General features: G+C 43.8%; 1 protein-coding gene across 5 annotated transcripts in view; it reads left to right on the forward strand.

Moving 5' to 3' along the window:
- AHI1 (Abelson helper integration site 1) overlaps positions 1 to 18,002 on the forward strand; it is a 197,158-nt gene that overhangs the window by 135,814 nt on the left and 43,342 nt on the right. For 4 of the 5 annotated variants that reach the window (XM_050949466.1, XM_050949469.1, XM_050949468.1 and 1 more), the window contains 2 exons: positions 15,037 to 15,199; positions 16,625 to 16,725. In XM_050949466.1, coding sequence (XP_050805423.1) covers positions 15,037 to 15,199; positions 16,625 to 16,725 — 264 coding nt within the window. The remainder of the gene's footprint in view (positions 1 to 15,036; positions 15,200 to 16,624; positions 16,726 to 18,002) is intronic. The other variant, XM_050949471.1, reaches the window with a different exon arrangement.

Genomic DNA, 18,002 nt, shown 5'->3' on the forward strand with positions numbered 1-18,002 from the left:
CCCTTTCTTTGTCCCCCGTTCTGCAATGAATTCCACACATGTGGACCTCTGTGCCCACCTCAATCTCAGCAGATTTTAGTAAGACTGTATGTTGATTTAGCTGTCCAAGTGCATGAAGCTCATTGCACGACTGGGGAGTTAACTTCAAACAAAACCATTGTTTGTGCGTTCATGAATGTGTGGGAATAGAGCAACCAGAAGTCAGCATACAAAATCCATTGGTGCTCATCCCATTACAGTTCCAGAGACTGGAGTGACAGCAAGTGGAATGGTAGGAACATGAGAAGTTAAAGAAGAACTGGGAAGTGAAAGGAAAGAGGATATTAAGAGGCAAAAAGTTGAGGAGAGATTAAGTGTGTGGGCAGAAGGAAGGAAAGAAACAACAGGAAGTGAGCAAGAGGAGCATTTAACAATAGTCTCAAAAGTGAACAGTAAAGAGCGCACAACGTGGAAGAGGGTCAAAGAAGGAGTGAAGGATGTGTGAACAGAACAGGAGTGAACAGAGAGATGAAAGAATAGCATAAGCAAGTAAAGAGGACAGAAAAACAGACTAAAAGAGGAGAGAGAATATATTTCACAGATGTGGAATATAGGAGGAAGGATCTTAAGAAAGGAATCCTTTTTGTTTAGCAGAGAGAAGCAAGATATGGTTTGATGTTGATGTTTGATACCACTATAATGGGCATCTTATAAATGCTTGAGAGAGAAAGCAAACTCTAGACAGTAAAGGAAATGGAAAAGAGGGATAAAATGAAAGGAGAGTGGGACTGAAAGAAAGGCAATAAAGAAATGGAAATATATTTCACAGATTCCTAATCCTATGTTTTATTGTATTCTTCTTCGAGTGATTGCTTATGTCCATTCTAATAGGTGTGTGTGCACACGCTGCGTGCACAATCATTGGTGGTTTTTACCCTAGCGGTACCCATTGGGTTGGCTATGGTGACCCCTGGAGTTGCGCCTTTGTGGCGATGTATATAGGTCTCTGCTGACCTACCACCTGCTTAGTTCCTTCTTACCACCAGTGATGGTCGTTGGAGCAACTGGTCTTTCTTTAGTTTTCCCTGTATATAGTTGTTATCCTTCCCTATCTTAGTTTGTTAGTAAGTTTAAGTAGGGGGATTTCCCCTCCACCCCTGATATTTTTCCCTGTTGCCGGGGCATGCTGCAGCCCCAGGGATTCAAGCCATGCAATAGGTGTTGTAAGCCTATACCCAGAGGGGATCCACACACCTCTTGTCTGAAGTGCTTGGGAGAGGGTCATTTGCAAGACAAGTGAACCACTTCCAGAGGCTTCAAGCCCAGAACTAAGAGCGGGAGAGACTATTGCCTCAAGCTGTTCTTGATGGAGTCCGTTCTCTGGCCCCAACGCACCAGCCTAAGTGCGGGACATCTCTGCACTGATGAAGGACCCAAATAAACAGCATCGGCACTGTTCCCCTGCGTGAAAGACCATCTCATCGGTGTGGCACCGATCACTACCCCCAGTGCTGCATAAGAAGGCGGTGGTGTAACGGAGCTGCTCCCCTGCCAAGAAGAGCAGACAGGACTCCAGCATGGTGCATCCCAAAGTGGGACATCAGAAGTCAGGTCCATTGGTCCCAGCACTGTCGACTCTGGCTTCAAAGGGGGGGGTCCATCAAGTCCGGTGTCAGTGAACTCTCCAGTCTGGGAAGTGTTGGAGGAGGACCTGGACCTCCCTTCCACACCAGACACCTTTGAGGCTGTGCATAACTTAATTGCAATGATGGCACAGTCCCTGGTCTCTTATTCCCATGCACCGGCTCTGGTGCAGGCAGTGCAAGAACTATCTGCTGCATCACTTCCAGCACCGTCTGTGGCATCGATGGCGACACCTCCTATCCGGCACTGGGTCAAGCCCACCATGATGCAGCATCATTCCCCATCACCACGGTACTGCTCCCTGGCACCGTCGGGATACGCCCCTCCCTGGTTGGGCTCAAACTATTTATCAGAATCAGAGGCAAAGTCGCACGTGTCCCGACACAGCTGATACCGGTTGAGATCCCGGCACCGGTCTTGGTACCGTAAGGTGGAGGAACACTTGTTACGGATGGTGTCCTGGCCTCTCTAGTGGCAGGGTCCATACAATGGCCCTTTTGGACACCAGGGGCCTACCACTAAGGCCAAGGGCATGGTTCCAGGGCAACATCAGTGGTCTCCAATGCCCATGCCACATCTTCTGCAATGTCTATTTCCCCATATCAATCCAGGGCTGCTGAGGACCCACCACGAGATTCAGACTCCGGGCCTCCTGTATCGAGCACAAGGTCAGAGGCGCCAAAGATGGTGGCTTCCGTACCACCAGTAGCAGTGACGATGGATATCCCTGAGCAAGTCACCAGGAAACCGGAGGGGCAGGAAGACCCCATCTCACCTTAAACCTCATCATCTTCCTTGCCTGACAAGGCAGTGGCGGGCACTACCATGTCCCTTCTGGCGATGGACATGAAAGCCCTCCAGGACTTCCTTAGGAGGGTGGCCCAGAACGTCACCATGACAACGGAGGAGGTAGTGGAAGACTCAGACTGAATGCTGGCCATACTCACCCCGGAGGGTCTCTCCAAGGTGACACTGCCACTTAAAAAAGCCATTCAGAACACCACGAAGGTCCTCTGGCAAACCCCACCCTCTAGACCACCAACGGCCAGAGGAGTAGAGAGGCATTACTTTGTCCCTCAGAAGGGGTACGAGCACCTCTTCACTCTACGCCCTCCCACTGTCCCGGAACCTTGGTACTGGATGCAGCAAACCACAAAGAGCTGCATCTAAGAATAAAGATGATAAGAAGTTGGACATCTTCGGTTGAAAAGTAGACTCAATCAGGGGGCTCCAGCTTCGAATTTCCAACCAGAAGGCAGTACTTAGCTGCTATGTGTACAACCTGTGGAATGCCCTCTCTAAATTTCAGGAACTGCTTCCATTGGAATCCTGACAGAAATTCACTGCAGTCCTGGAAGAGGGCAGGGTGGTGGCTAGAACCTCCCTCCAGGCTGCTCTGGACTCCTCTGACTCAGCAACGTGAACCATGGGTACAGACATCACAGTGAGGTGTAGCTCCTTGCTACAGGTCTTGGGACTCCTGGCAGTCCTCCCATTTGAATGCATTCCCTGGATCCTGGTATGCCACCCTCAACTTGAAGGACTCATACTTTCATATATTGATTATTCTGGCACACAGGAGATTCCTGAGATTCGTAGTCAGCGGCCTGCACTATCAGTTCATCATACTACCATTCGAACTTTCAACAGCCCCACACATGTTCACAAAGTGCATGGCAGTCGTGGCAGCCTTCCTGTGTAAATGCTGGGTACAGGTCTTCCCATACCTGGACGATTGGCTCATCAAGGGCAATTCCCGAGTGCAAATGCTGGAGCATGTGGCCCTGGCATGAACCACTTTCAGCAGGCTGGGGCTCATTCTGAATGTTCCCAAGTCTACACTGGTCCCAATCCAGAAGATAGAGTTCATTGGAGCTCTCCTGGACTCCACTCAGGCCAAAGCCTCCCTACCCGAGTCCCAGTTCCAAAGCATCAAGGGCATCATCGACAGCCTCCACCAGTTCCCAACTACTGCGGCCAGAAACTGCATGAAGTTTCTGAGGCATGTGGCAGCCTGCACGTATGTAGTGCGGCAGGCCGGGTTGTGCTTTCAGCCCCTCCAGGCTTGGTTGGTGAGGGTATACAGACCCAACCGGGACTCCCTGGACAGACTGGTTACCCTTCCGCCCAAGATTCTCAAGTCCCTCAGCTGGCAGCTTCAACCTCAGGTGGTCTGTGCGGAAGTACCCATCGCCAAGCCTCAGCCCTCACTATCACTGGTCACAGACGCATCGCAGATGGGCTGGGTAATGCACCTGGGCAGTATCAGAACTCAAGGCATATGGTCACAACCAGAACTATCACTGCATATCAACATCAGGGAGCTGGGAGTGGTTCACTGGCTTGCCAGACATTCCAGGCCCATCTTCAGGGCAAATGTGTCTCAGTACTGACAGACAGCACCACAGTGATGTTCTATATAAATAAACAGGGATGTGCTCACTCCTCTCCCCTGTGTCAGGAAGCTCACCAACTGTGGAACTTCTGCATCACACATTGCATCCAGCTACAGGCCTCCTATATGCTGGGAGGACAGAACGAACTAGCGGACCACCTCAGCCACTCGTTCAACACTCACAAGTGGGCACTCCAGAGTGGACATCACCCTTTCGATCTTCCGGAGGTGGAGCTATCCCCACATGGACCTGTTTGCGATGCGGAGCAACAGAAAGTGTCAGCTGTTCTGCTCCTTTCAGAACCACAGCCACGGCTCCACAGAGGATGCCTTTCACCTACTGTGTCACCTGCTATATGTGTTCCCGCCCTTCCCGCTCATACACAAGGTGGTCCTCAAGATCCAGCAGAACAGGGCTTCAGTCCTCCTCATAGCACCAATGTGGCCTCGACAGCACTGGTTCATCATACTGCTGAACCTATCAGTGGACAGACCAGTGGCCCTTCCTATGCTCCCAGACCTTGTCGCACAGGATCACGGCCAAGTACAACATCCCAACCTTGAGTCCCTCCACCTCATGGCATGGAAACTCCATGGCTGAACCAGCTTGAACTGCAGTGCTCGGACTCTGTTAGGGAAGTTCTGTTGGGGAGCAGGAAGCCCTCCACTCACACAACATACCTGGTGAAGTGAAAGCGTTTCTCCATTTGGTCCCTACAGAAAGGTACCTCCCTGCAGCAAGCCTCTATTCCCCTTGTGCTAGACTACCTCTTGTACCTGAAGCAACAGGGGTTGGCGATATCATCTATTAAGGTACACCTGGCAGCCATCTCAGCCTTCCACCCGAGAGTGGTGAGCAGGTCAGTCTTTAGCAATCCCATAGTGGGCCAGTTTCTTAAGGGCTTGGAAAGGTTTAACCCCTAGGTTAGGCAGCCTGTTCCTCAGTGGGATCTTAACCTGGTCCTTTCCGACTCATGGGTCCTCCTTTTGAGCCCTGGCAACCTTCCTTTCCTGGAAGGTGGCCTTTCTGGTGGCCATAATCTCAGCCAGAAGGGTCTGCAGGCTCGGAGCCCTGACTTCTGAGCCCCACTACACAGTCTTTTACAAGGACAAGGTGCAGCTACACCCTCACCGAGCATTCCTACCCAAGGTAGTATCCCAATTTCACGTTGACCAGGACACATTTCTACCAGTATTCTTTCCTAAATCTCATGCCAGCAACAAAGATTGGGCACTCCATTCTGTGAGTCCATGATTTTACTGACCATGTGCTCAATGTAGTTTTCTTGGTTTTAGGAATAAAGCACTAAAGCCTGGTTTTGCAACCTAGGGGAGGGAAAATGGGTCACTGATGCCCCCCCACTATAGCCTGAGTCTCCCAGAGCCCCTTCCCCCAGTTCCTCCCTTACCCTCCCTGCTGGTGAGCCCAAAGCCTTCGAGGGATGGGTCTGTCCTGCTTCCCAGACCTGGATAGTTCCTGGCACTCAGAGGAGCCAATGCCACATGAGCTACTGGCAGATGAGGGCCTAGTTACTGGCACATGGCATGATGCAGAGTGGGACCCAAGTGCCAGCCAGCCAGGCCAGACTATGACACTCTCCCCCCACCCCAGCTACATTTTAAAAAGAAGGGGGCATGGTACCCCCTGTTCAAAAAGTATGGGAGGGGGAATAGCCCTATGGCCCCCGAATCTCCGATGCCTAAGAATAAAATAGAGTGCTGGCTGTAGGATTGACTGAACCCTGGTGCAAGAATTGGAAGTAGGGTGCATGCAAAATACTGAAAAAGAACCACACATACGCCTAATGGCCTCCAGAAGAGCGGTCACCCTCCCCCAAGGAAGCCCTTTTAGCTTCATCAGCAAGTTTGGTTGTCATTTGGCAAGTGCCTCTTTTTTTTGTTCTGCTGGGCAGAATTCAATTTTAGAATACGCTGTGATTGGTCAGGTAAGCTAGAGTCTGAAGTACTAATACTTAAGGGTCTTGAAATCCAACCAACTGGTACATCTATGGGTGTTCTTCCATGGAAGGGCTTAAATCGGGTAGGCAACCTATGGCACGGGTGCTGAAGGCGGCACGCGAGCTGATTTTCAGTGGCACTCACACTGCCTGGGTCCTGGCCACAGATCCGGGGGGCTCTGCATTTTAATTTAGTTTTAAATGAAGCTTCCTAAACATTTTAAAAGCCTTATTTACTTTAAATACAACAATAGTTTAGTTATATATTACGACTTATAGAAAGAGACCTTCTAAAAATGTTAATGTTTTAATGGCACGCGAAACCTTAAATTAGAGTGAATAAATGAAGGTTCGGCACAGCATTTCTGAAAGGTTGCCGATCCCTGGCTTAAATATTCACAAAGGCTTTGTTCAGCTAAGGTTAATGTGGCAAAAGAGGGCATTCCCAGTTAGCTTTTTCACCCTGTCTCTCTCAGGTGGGCTGGCTCCTAGTGTGTTAGCTCCAACTCCTGTGAACACATCCATCTACACTCCAAAAATAGCAGTATCATGGAATCTGAATACAACGTGGTTGAATTGTTTTCACTTTACAGTGAAGAGGAGATGTGTTAAGAATCATGCTGGAGCTAGATATGTCCAAGGCTTTAGGACAATTCTGAAAAAATTATGTTTTATTGACACTGTGAAAAGGAATCATGCTTTAAAAGTATTGACGGAGCCAGTTACATCTCCATGGTATTATTTTGAAATTTAGATCGGAGCTTAAGTGTACTGGGGAAATTACTTTTTCACCACATCAGACCCTATCCTGCTACCAATCCCTGTGTTTGGAGCATGCAGCTGTGGTCATAACTCTTCTTGAACTCTCATTCGGATGGGATCTGTACAAACACTGTCACGTACACGATTTAAAAACATACTGCATACTCCTTCAAGTGGAAACTCCTTGGGTTCATGTTGTAATAAAAGTTTAGCACAACATCGGAGAGCATTCAAAATATTATGGGAGGTGGCTCATGGCTTTGAGAATATTATTTCCTAACAGCTCACCTCAGTGTAAGGAGAACTTGATGAGACATTCTACAGAATACAAATACCTTACAAAAAAGAGAGAGAAACATTCAGTATTGTAATGGGGGCTATATAAGTTCCTTAACTAGTTACATAGATAATATTAATAATAATCATCCTGATGAATCATTGTTGAACAACAACTCCCACCCTCCAGGCTAAGCACACTGCCTGCAGAGTTCTCTCTGCTCAGAGAATGAAAGATGAGGAATAGGCTGAAACCTGCATGGCTGTGTTAACTACCCAGTATGCCATTTACAAGCCACTTAAACTGTACTGTAATACAGATGTGATGTGTTCAGAGCCTGTATATTTATCAGATGAGACCTAAAGGGTTATTACTCTGTGTGTACTCTACAAAAATTCAGTAGCACTTTGGCAGTAGGTATAGATATTAGTAAAATGTAAAAATGGATTGCAGCTATTTGCTTTGATACTTTATTAATGTATAGTCAATATAGTAAAGCCATATTGCATATTATATATTGTATTTCATAAATGAACTGGAGATGAGTTTAGAGAAGCTTAAGTTTCGTGGTTACCAAGTATCCCTCTCCTAGATGAGTTAAGACTAATCATCATGTGAAAGTGCATTATACTTCTGCAAGGGCAGGAATGCAGGTCACTTGAGATTTCAGAGGAGACCACAAATTCTGCTCTCCTTGCTAAAGATTGCTGTAATGATGGTCCTTTGAAAAAGACGTGTTGAGAGCCTAATAGAAACAGTACTGGGAAAATAAAAGCAGCATCACATTTAAGATGTGCATTCATTTGTCTGAAAAAAAAGTTAAAAGACCTTTTTTTAAAAGAAAAGGAAAGAGAAAAAGTTAAGTGCTGAAAACATTTGAAGTGAGTGTGAGATGGAAGAAATGGAGGTTGAATGAGATTTCTCATAAATTTTAAACTGGTTTATAATTTAGCACAATCTGCTGTGGGTAAAAACATCACTTCCAAATGCCCATTGTTGATTCTTCCATTAAAATATCTTAGTCCCTTTCACCCTGGTTACATGCTGGCACACATGTGCACAATGTTTCTGTTCTGAGTTTTAATATGCCCTCTTCAGCACACACAAAATTCAGGAGAATCTGGTTTCTCCTTTAATAAATTAGGCAATTGATACCTTCGTTGTTTCAGTAGCACTGACAAATGCCTTGTATCGATTCGGTTACTATGAGGGAACTGCTTTCAGTATAGTGGAAAAAAATAGTTTTTTCATATTTATTCAATTCTAAATCTACGTTCAGTGAATACTTCTAAATTTGGAGAAATCTGCCAGAGGTTTGTAGTTCTGCTACTTGAATTATATCAAACTTTCCAGGTACTGGTATCTCCAAATTTAAGCAAACTTGTAGAATTGCTGAAATGTTAGTTATATCTAATATTCCATTTATTTCAGTGAAATGATCGTGAATAATGGCAGCAAAGTGCTGTTAAGAACCAGCAGTGAAAAGGTTGTTTGTTTCAAATCAACTAAAAATGAGCCTGTGTGTGTGTGTGTATATGTATATTTGTGTATATGTGTGTGTGTGTGTATATATATATAATATATAAAAATCAGTTTCAGCATAATAATTAGAGGTGAAATTCACTGCATCATCTCCATGAGCCAGCATTGTGTAGTTTGTAATGCAGACAAGCTCAGAATGAGTACTCATTAACAGCCTTTTTTCTTACCATAAGGAGTTGTCTTTAGTGGGGTGCATATAGCAAAGAAGTTTTAATTAAATCTTCTCCTAAATATCTTTTAATCAATAGTACTAGAAATATTATCCAATATCACTTGCATTTTGCCTTGGAAAAACAAAAATTAATATTTATTACAGTGCATTGCTGTGTTTACAGTATCTGACGTGCTCATTTTGAAAACTATCCTTACCAAAATATTGCATGCTGCTGTTAAAATAGTGTCTTATTTTAGAGTGATGACCTTCTGGTTACAACATGTATGAGAGGAGCAAATAATTCTATACTAGTGCAAGAGAGAGTACGTATTATGCAATTGTTTATTGTTTCAATCCCTGCCACATTGTATGTATAATTTTGGAAATGTTAATCTACACCACCACTATCACTTCTCCTTCTCTGACTGTTTTGTAAATCTAGCCCTTTAAAAATGCCTGGAAACCAAACATTTTGCCTGAGGGACATGGGTTTGTTTTTTTTTGTTTTACCCAGAACATATTTTTTTTTGATTTCCTGAAAGTTTTTGGAATTTTGGAGTCTGATTCAACCCATATCTTAATTTTTTTTTTCTGCCAGCAAACCAAAAAATCAGTTATTTGCCCAACTGTAATTCAAATAACTCTAATGGGATAATGAAAATAATGGTAACTTCCACTTTTATTTTTAATCAGTGATTCCCTAATTTCCCTAAACCAATCACAATTCAGGGTACAATGGTACCTAAATTTTTTATTTGTCTTGCTTTTCTTTTAAGCATGTTGCAAGTTTATCAAGTCATTAGATTTTTGTAATTTTTTTCAGATATTGAACAACTACTGAACATTTTACTATAAGACATTGCAAAAATAACAGCACTTTCTTCTGGTCTGCCTTTCATTTTGTGCATTCTGTTGAATGTTTACCTCAAGTTATGTTCCTTTTACCGTAAGTGACCTATTGGTTTTCACAGCATTATCTCCAAGGAGTCCTGGTGTTTCTCAGTTAGTTGGTATTGTGAGAGCACCTCTTGCTCGATGTGATCATATAAGCTGCATCCATCTAAATTTTACATTGGCAGTGTTGGTTTTGATCATATTATTGCCTTTCCTGATGTGGAGAGGAGAGGTATAATTGAGAGGGAGGTATTCAGTTACTCAGTTTCTTTGGTACTTTAGGGCATGTCTACACTACGAAATTAGATCAATTTTTATAGAAGTCGATCTTTAGTAACTGATTTTATACAGTCGATTGTGCATGTCCCCACTAAGCACATTAGGTCAGTGGAGTGCGTCCTCAATATCATTGCTAGCATCATCTCACGGAGTGGTGCAGTGTGGGTAGCTGTCCCACAGTCCCCGCTGCCCATTGGAATTCTGGGTTAAGCTTCCAATGCCTGATGGGGCAAAAACATTGTTGCAGGTGGTTTTGGGTACATGTCATCAGTCTTCCTCCCTCCCTCCCTCCCTCCCTGAAAGCAACAGCAAACAATAATTTTGCATCTTTTTTCCTGGGTTATCCATAGCATGGCAAGCATGGAGCCCGCTCAGCATTATGCTGCTTTTGTGAGTATTGCAAATACCTCGTGCATTATCCTGCAGTATGTGCAGACCCTAGCTAGGAGCCGCCAGCACAAGGAAGATTGTGAGGAGGACATGGGTACAGACATTCCTGAAGGCACGGGATCTGGCAATTGGGATATCATGGCTGCGTTGGAGCATGTTGATCCAGAGGAATGTTGATTCTGGGGCCAACAAACAAGCACAGACTTGTGGGACCACATAGTGTTGGGGATATGGGATGATTCCCAGTGGCTGTGAAACTTTCACATGTATAAGGCCACTTTCATGGAACTCTGTGAGTTGCTTTCGCCCACTCTGAAGCGCAGGAATACCAAGATGAGACCTACCCTGACAGTTGAGAAGCAAGTGGCGATAGCCCTGTGGAAGCTTGCAACGCCTGACTGCTACCGGTCAATTGAGAATCAATTCAGAGTGGGCAAATCTACTGTGGGGGCTGCTGTGATCCAAGTAGCCAGGGCAATCGGTACTCTTCTGCTAAGAAGAGTAGTGACTCTGGGAAATGTGCATAGTGAATGACTTTGCTGCAGTGAGGTTCCCTAACGGTGGTGGGGCGGAACACAGATCCCTATCTTGGCACCGGACCACCTTGCCAAAGAGTACATAAACTGCAAAGGGTACTTCTCAATGGTGTTGCAAGGACAGGTGGATCACAAGGGCTGTTTCACTGACATCGGCATGGGATGGTCCAGAAAGGTGCATGAAGCTCTCATCTTTCAGAACTCAGGCTGTTCGGAAAGTTGCAAGAAGAGACTTTCTTCCTAGACTTGAAAATTACCATTGGGGATGTTGAAATGCCAATAGTAATCCTTGGGAATCCAGCCTACCCCTTGCTCCCATGGCTCATGAAGCCATACACAGGCAGCCTGGACAGCAGTAAGGAGCAGTTCAGCTATAGGCTGAGCAAGTGCACAATGGTGGTAAAATGTGCCTTTGGGCGTTTAAAAGGTCACTTGCGCAGTTTGCTGAGTAGGTTAGATCTCAGCAAAACCAATATTCCCATTGTTATTGCTGCTTGCTGTGTGCTCCATAATATCTGTGAGAGTAAGGGGGCAACGTTTATGGCGGGGTGGGAGGTTGAGGCAGATCGCCTGGTGGCCAATTTTCAATAGCCAGATGCTGGGGCAATTAGAAGAGCACACCGAGGAATGCTGCGCATCAGAGAGGCTTTGAAAAATAGTTTCATGACTGACCAGGCTACGGTGTGATAGTTATGTGTTTGTCCTTGATGTAAACCCACCCCCTTTGGTGAATGTACTTCCATGTAAGCCAATCCCCGTCCCCCTTTCGACCACAGCTGGCACAGGAAATAAAGTCCCTATTGTTCTGAATCCATTCATTCATTATTTATTTTTTTAAAAAAACAACCTTGAGATCACTGGCAATGCTGACTAGTAAAAGGAAGCCCGATTGTATACAGGGTTTGATAACGGGGTGCGGGAGGAGGGAAGGATAAGGCCACATTGCTTATTGTAGCCACACTGCAAATCAAAGCTGTTTGAATGACAGCCTTATGTTGTTTGGGCCATAGCCTGGAGTTGAGTGGCTGGGTGCATGGAGCTTTTCCACCCCTCCCCTACCCATTCTTGGACGTCTGGTTGAGGAGGATATGGAACTTGGTGAGGAAGGCAGGTGGTTACACAGTGGCTGCAGCGGGAGTCTAGTCTAGTTGCCTTTCTTGCAGCTCTACCAGACGCCTCACCATGTCTGTTTCCTCCCCCATTAGCCTCAGTATCTCCTCTTGTGTGTTACGATCTCGCTCATTGTATGCTTTCCTAGCCTCTGCCCCTGAATGCCTCCATGCATTCAGCTGTACCCTATCAGGGCAAGAGGACTGCATGAGCTCTGAAAACATGTCATTGCGAGTGCGTTTTTTCTCGCCTTCTAATCTGCGATAACCTCAGGGACAGAGTTGATGCGAGGAGAAAAAGAAAGGGAGAGTAGAGTTTACAGAAGATACTTTTCTGAGAACAAAAGGGAGACTTTTACAGTGAATCAAGCAATTCACAGCAAACAGCACGTGTTTTAGATACAAGGTTGCATTTTGCCTTTTATATTGAGCACCTGCCAGTATGATGACACATCACAAATGGCTGGGCAGCAGATTTTGGGGTACATGGAGTTGGCTTCTTCTGTATTCATAACACGTGGGAATGATTTCAAACTGCAGCACCCTCCTTTCCCATAGCAACCAATGCTGGTTGTATTTGCCGTTTAAAAGGAGGGGCTGCAGTTTTGGGGTGGATGATGTGCAGCACAACCCTCTCCTCAGTGTGGCTATCTCCGGGATGATCCCTTTTAGCCAAGCGCAAACAGCCCAGCATGCCCGGGGTCTAATGTGTCGGGGATCACCAAACAGAGGGGATTACTGTTCCCTTACAAAACTTCCCCTATTTCAAGCAGATGACCATGAATGATATCACTCTCCTGAGGCTGACACAGAAAGATAAAGACTGAATGCTGCATGAATGCGACCAAAACCCAGGACCTTTCACTGCCATGCTTTGTGCTGCAATGATTCCAGACCACTTGCTCCTGGCTTGACGTGGTAAACTGTCCTACCATGGAGGACGAAATAAGGCAGCCCTCCCTAGAAACCTTCTGCAAAGGCTTTCAGAGTACCTCCAGGAGAGCTTCATGAAGACTTACCTGGAGGATTCCCGCTCCATCCCCAGACATGTAAACAGACTTTTCCATTAGCTGTACTGGCCGTGAATGCATCCCAATTGCTCAGGGAAAATCAAACATTAAACACAATTGCTTTTAACCTCTGTAGTTTTGTTACAAATGTGCACTCACCAGAGGTGCCTTCTCTGCCATCAGGGTCCTAGAGGGTATTGGTTCCAGGGTGAGGAAAAGGTCCTGGCTGCTGGGATGAATGGATTCTCTGCTTGCTTGCTGCTCATTCTCTTCCTCCTCTTCATCATCCACAAAATCCTCATTCATGTTGCTTGAGGCTGCCACCTTCCAGGTGTCCATGGAGAGTGTTGGGGTACTGGTATGGTTCCCCCCCCCCTAGAATGGCATGCAGCTGATCTTAGAAGCGGCATGTCTGGGGCTCTGACCTAGAGCAACCATTTGCCTCCTTTGTCTTTTGGTAAGCTTCCCTTAGCCCCTTAATTTTCACACACAATGCTGTGCATCCCTGGTGTAGCCTCTCTCCACCATGCCATGCCCTGTGTGATTTTGGCATATATATCAGCATTTCTTCTGCTGGTTCGGAGTTCTGCCTGCACAGATTCTTCTTCCCATACAGCAATCAGATCCAGTGTCTCCCATTCAATCCATGCTCTTTTGTGATTCTGGGACTACATGGTCACCTGTTCTGCTGAGCTTGCCACGCTGACCAAACAGGAAATGAAATTCAAAAATTCCCGGTGCTTTTCTTGTGTACCTGGCTAGTGCATCAGAGTTGAAAGTACTGTCCAGAGCAGTCACATTGGAACACTCTGGGATAGCTCTAGGAGGCCAATACCATCGAATTGCACAGCGCTACATCTACACTACCCCAAATTCGACCCAGGAAGGTCAATTTTAGTGCTACTCCTCTCGTCAGGGAGAAGTACAGCAGTCGATTTTAAGATTCCTTTAGGTTGGTGGCACGGGGTTGATTGTGTAGATGCATTCATTATAAAATTGACCTAACGTGGCTAAATTCAACCTAACCTCGTAGTGTAGACCAGGCCTTAGATATGCTAGTGGTAGCCAAGTGAAAGTTTGGATAGATTCCTGTCTAATAGTAGCTAAACTGATCTTAATGCTTTGAGGCTGGCCAAATCACAAAGTACCACGCTAAACTTACGATTATAGAAGCATTCCCTTTTCAATTTCTTTACTATTCCTGGTCACTGTATTTGATATACAGGTATGCTTTGGTGGCAAAAATAGTTTTGTAAAATATAACATAATTATGTCTTGGGGAGGGTGGAGATTCCTATCTGTTCAGACCTCTTCTATTGTTTTTACTCTTTTCTACTCTTTTGTTGGTCAAAATGGGACAGAAATCACTCCCTGATCATATAGTTGAGGAAGCTAAATAAGAAATGATCCATGGTATTTTTATTTTCAGGACAGTCGGAAAGTCTGTGATTGGTGGTTGTGTATTCTATGTATTGTGAAAGGTGGGAGAAGCCTATTAAAATTTTTTCTAGTGGAAGTATTGATGCAGCAGTGCAGTATGTTTCAAAGGCAAATGGCTTTATTATGTAGATAATATGTGGACCCAATGTACAAATGTTTATAACAGATATTTGTTTCAAAACAAAACATTACAAATAAATGAAAGGATCAGAATAAAGCTTTATAATGAAATTGTTCCATTGGAGTTTTCCATCTAGTAAAACAGTCATATTGTTGAAGTATTTATTCAAACATATATGTTTAGTGTGCACACACACAGAATTGGATCTGAAAGTGGTGTAACAATTCTGAGAAAGTGAATGTACTAAGGGTTTTTTGTTTTTCTTAACAAGTCAATTGCTTATAAAACTAGCAGCTGCTGTTTTGAAGCTAATCTTAGTGTATTGAGTGTTCTTAACCATTTCTTCCATCCCACAGTCCTTTATCTTGCTTCTCCTGCTGCGTTCCCACCACCCCTGATCCCATTAGCAAAAATTGAGACAGCCTCAGCTTTTACCAAAGTGCAGCTTTGGTTTCAGCTGCTTTTCTGCAAGAGGAAGTGAATGTTGGGCTTTTTTCTCTGTGGCACAGTTGTGATAAAGATGTGGTGGTCTTATCTCTCTTTTAGGTAGTGGCTCTTTATGACTACACAGCGCATCGATCAGATGAGCTAACCATCCATCGCAGTGACATTATCCAAGTGTTATACAAAGATAATGATAACTGGTGGTTTGGCAGCCTAGCAAATGGACAGCAAGGCTATTTTCCTGCTAATTATGTGGCTGGTGAAAGTAAGTTTACTGCTCTCTTCCTGGTATACCGGTGTGGCTTTAACTGATGGTCCAAGATTTTACCATGCTATTCTGCTTTATTACTCTGAATACATATGTTTATACAATACACATGACATATCAAGAACTTACTGTGATGCAGAAATTATGAATAAAATAGCATGTTAACATGTAGCACTTTGTACTTTTCAAAAGTATCACCACTGCAGTCTCACGTTCCAGTTCACACAGTATCTTTGCAGTTACCAACCACCTCCTTCCTCACTCACCACCTCCTACCTCCCCCCCGCACACAACCACCTGGTTCACACAGTATCTTGGCAGCTCTTTGGGGCTCCCACAGCATCAAAATAGTTCACAGGCATCTGAAACTTCCACTTGGTAATAGCTCCTGGACTCAGCAATCTCAGGCTTCTAAACATTAACTTACCTGTTGAAATTACACAACCTTTTCCCTCTCCAGTGGAGATATCTCATTCCCCAATAATTCAGTTCCATTCTAAGGATTTAGAAGAGGAATGCCAGTTAAAACAGCAGTCCCAGGTACAAACTCTGAATTTGCCACTTGGTCCTAGCCCATTAAAACAACTTCTATAGAACACTGATGCATCCTGAATCTCAAAACATAACTAAACTAAAAGCTGATTGTAGAACATAGGGAGCAGCGTAGGGAGCCCCTCTGGCATAGTGATGTACACAGTGCTGCTAGGGGTTCCCTATCGGTTCAGAGCTTTCCAGTTATGGAATATCTGTCTGCTATGTGCTGGAAGCATGGATTCAAGGGTAGAAATCCACTGGGATTTTCTCTTCAGAGAATAAGAATTACAGTTATCTAATTTTTCTTTTCTAAATAAGTGATGATGCTGGTGTTTAGAACATAGAAATTCCCTAACCAGAGCAGCCCAAAGGTTGATATCTGGGATCTAATCTTCAGCAGCAACCTTTACTGCTTGGGAAAGGTGAAAAAGAAATCTCATAACAAACCTCATGAGCTGTGCTAAATAACTTTAGGAGATCTGTCCTTACCTCATCTGGTGACCCTCTTATATTATTCTGTGGTATTATACATTACTAGCAGTGAGCATGCTACTTTTTTATAGCCTTTGAAATATAGTTGCTATAACCACACATGGTACTCTTCACTCATATAAATGTCTAATCCTTTTTTAATATTTGCTGAGCATTTATGATTGTAGTGGTCACAACTATGCTAAAGACTAGAGTTTATTGGAAAATTTTAATTAAAAAAAGCAAAAGTTCTAATGAAAAATTTATGAAAAATATTTTCTGACTGGCAAAGCTAATGTCTCAGTGTTAACTAGATAATAATATCACTACCATTCACATTTTTATTATCTGCATTCTTAATTGCATCATTTTCATGAAAAACATAATGGTGACTTGAATCATGTGTTATATTTTTAGCTGAATATGAAAAGGAACAGTCTTCTGAATTAGTACCAGATCCTACTCTTCTACACAATGAACAGACAGAAGCAGAAGTAAGATATTCAGCGCCACATGGGGTAATTATTTGAGAGGAGGGGACCATAAACTGTAGAATATGGATTTTAATTTTCCTGATTTTTAATATAATACAGAACATTCAGAATCTTTCCCTAGGCAAACAACTGTGTTTTCAGATGTGTTAAATGCAAATTTGTTGCCTACATCCAATTACTTCCATGATTTGTCAATTAACTGCTGGGCCTTCTCCTGGTCTCTTTGAAGTCAATAGCAAAGCGTTATTGAAATGAATGACAAAGCTCCCATTTACTTCAAAGGGGGCAGGAACATAAGCATAGGTACATAGATATTGAAGCAGGAGTATGAAGATGAATTTATAGAGGACTGTCCCCCTTAGTTACTTTTTAGATATCGGCATTCAGCTTTTAGTCTTGGGCAACACAACATTCACAACACGTGTGTATATATCTTCAAAATTATACTCCTAGTTCTGTAAAATTTCATATTTATCAAATGGCTTAGATAACACCTATGATATAACTGGTGGAAGAAGTTTTCAATCCATGTAATAATTTCCTAATTAGCATATACATTTGGTACCATAAAGCCTCTTCACCAAACAGAGCAATGTGCCACATCCAAACCTTACTTGAGCAGCAGACATTTTTATTCAAAAGGCGTTAAGTCCCTCCTCTCAATTCCTGCTCCCTCCAGGTGATTTGTGAAGAGGAATCTACACTGATTCGGCCTATTACAGTACATGTCTCATTTTGGGGAGTGAAGGACAGAGATGCAGGGAAATCCATAAACAGAAGCAGAATACTGTTTCTTCTGATCCCTTTCTCTTTCTGCAGGTTCATCCCATTTCTTTTCTTCCAAAGAAACCTATTTTCTGTTGAAAATATTTAACACATTTCTGAAATTTACATTTATAAAAGTAATTTTTAATCATTAAACCACTTTATAAGTAAAATAACTCTTTGTTGTTCACCAGCCAATATATAGATATCCTACCATAGAGGTGTGTTAATGATCCTGCCTGTACCTATTAGATAAGCATTCCCAAGGTGTATATACAATTGGCAAGTTCTCATCACATTGTGCATCATTGCCTATATATCACATTCTCTATTATATGTTTGATTCATTGTGGCATTCTTGTTTTCATGCTGTTGCACAATGTTAAAGCTTAACAAAGTGAATTCAGCGTGCAGAAGTTAGAACAAAGGCACAAATACCTGTCCCAGCTCAAAGTAGAGAAAATATATTGTATAAGAAGGGAACGGAATACCATGTTGGTTTATCACAAACAGTAAGATATGAGAATATATGGGAA

Source organism: Gopherus flavomarginatus, chromosome 4, assembly GCF_025201925.1.
Source record: "Gopherus flavomarginatus isolate rGopFla2 chromosome 4, rGopFla2.mat.asm, whole genome shotgun sequence".
NCBI classification, from domain to species: Eukaryota; Metazoa; Chordata; order Testudines; family Testudinidae; genus Gopherus; species Gopherus flavomarginatus.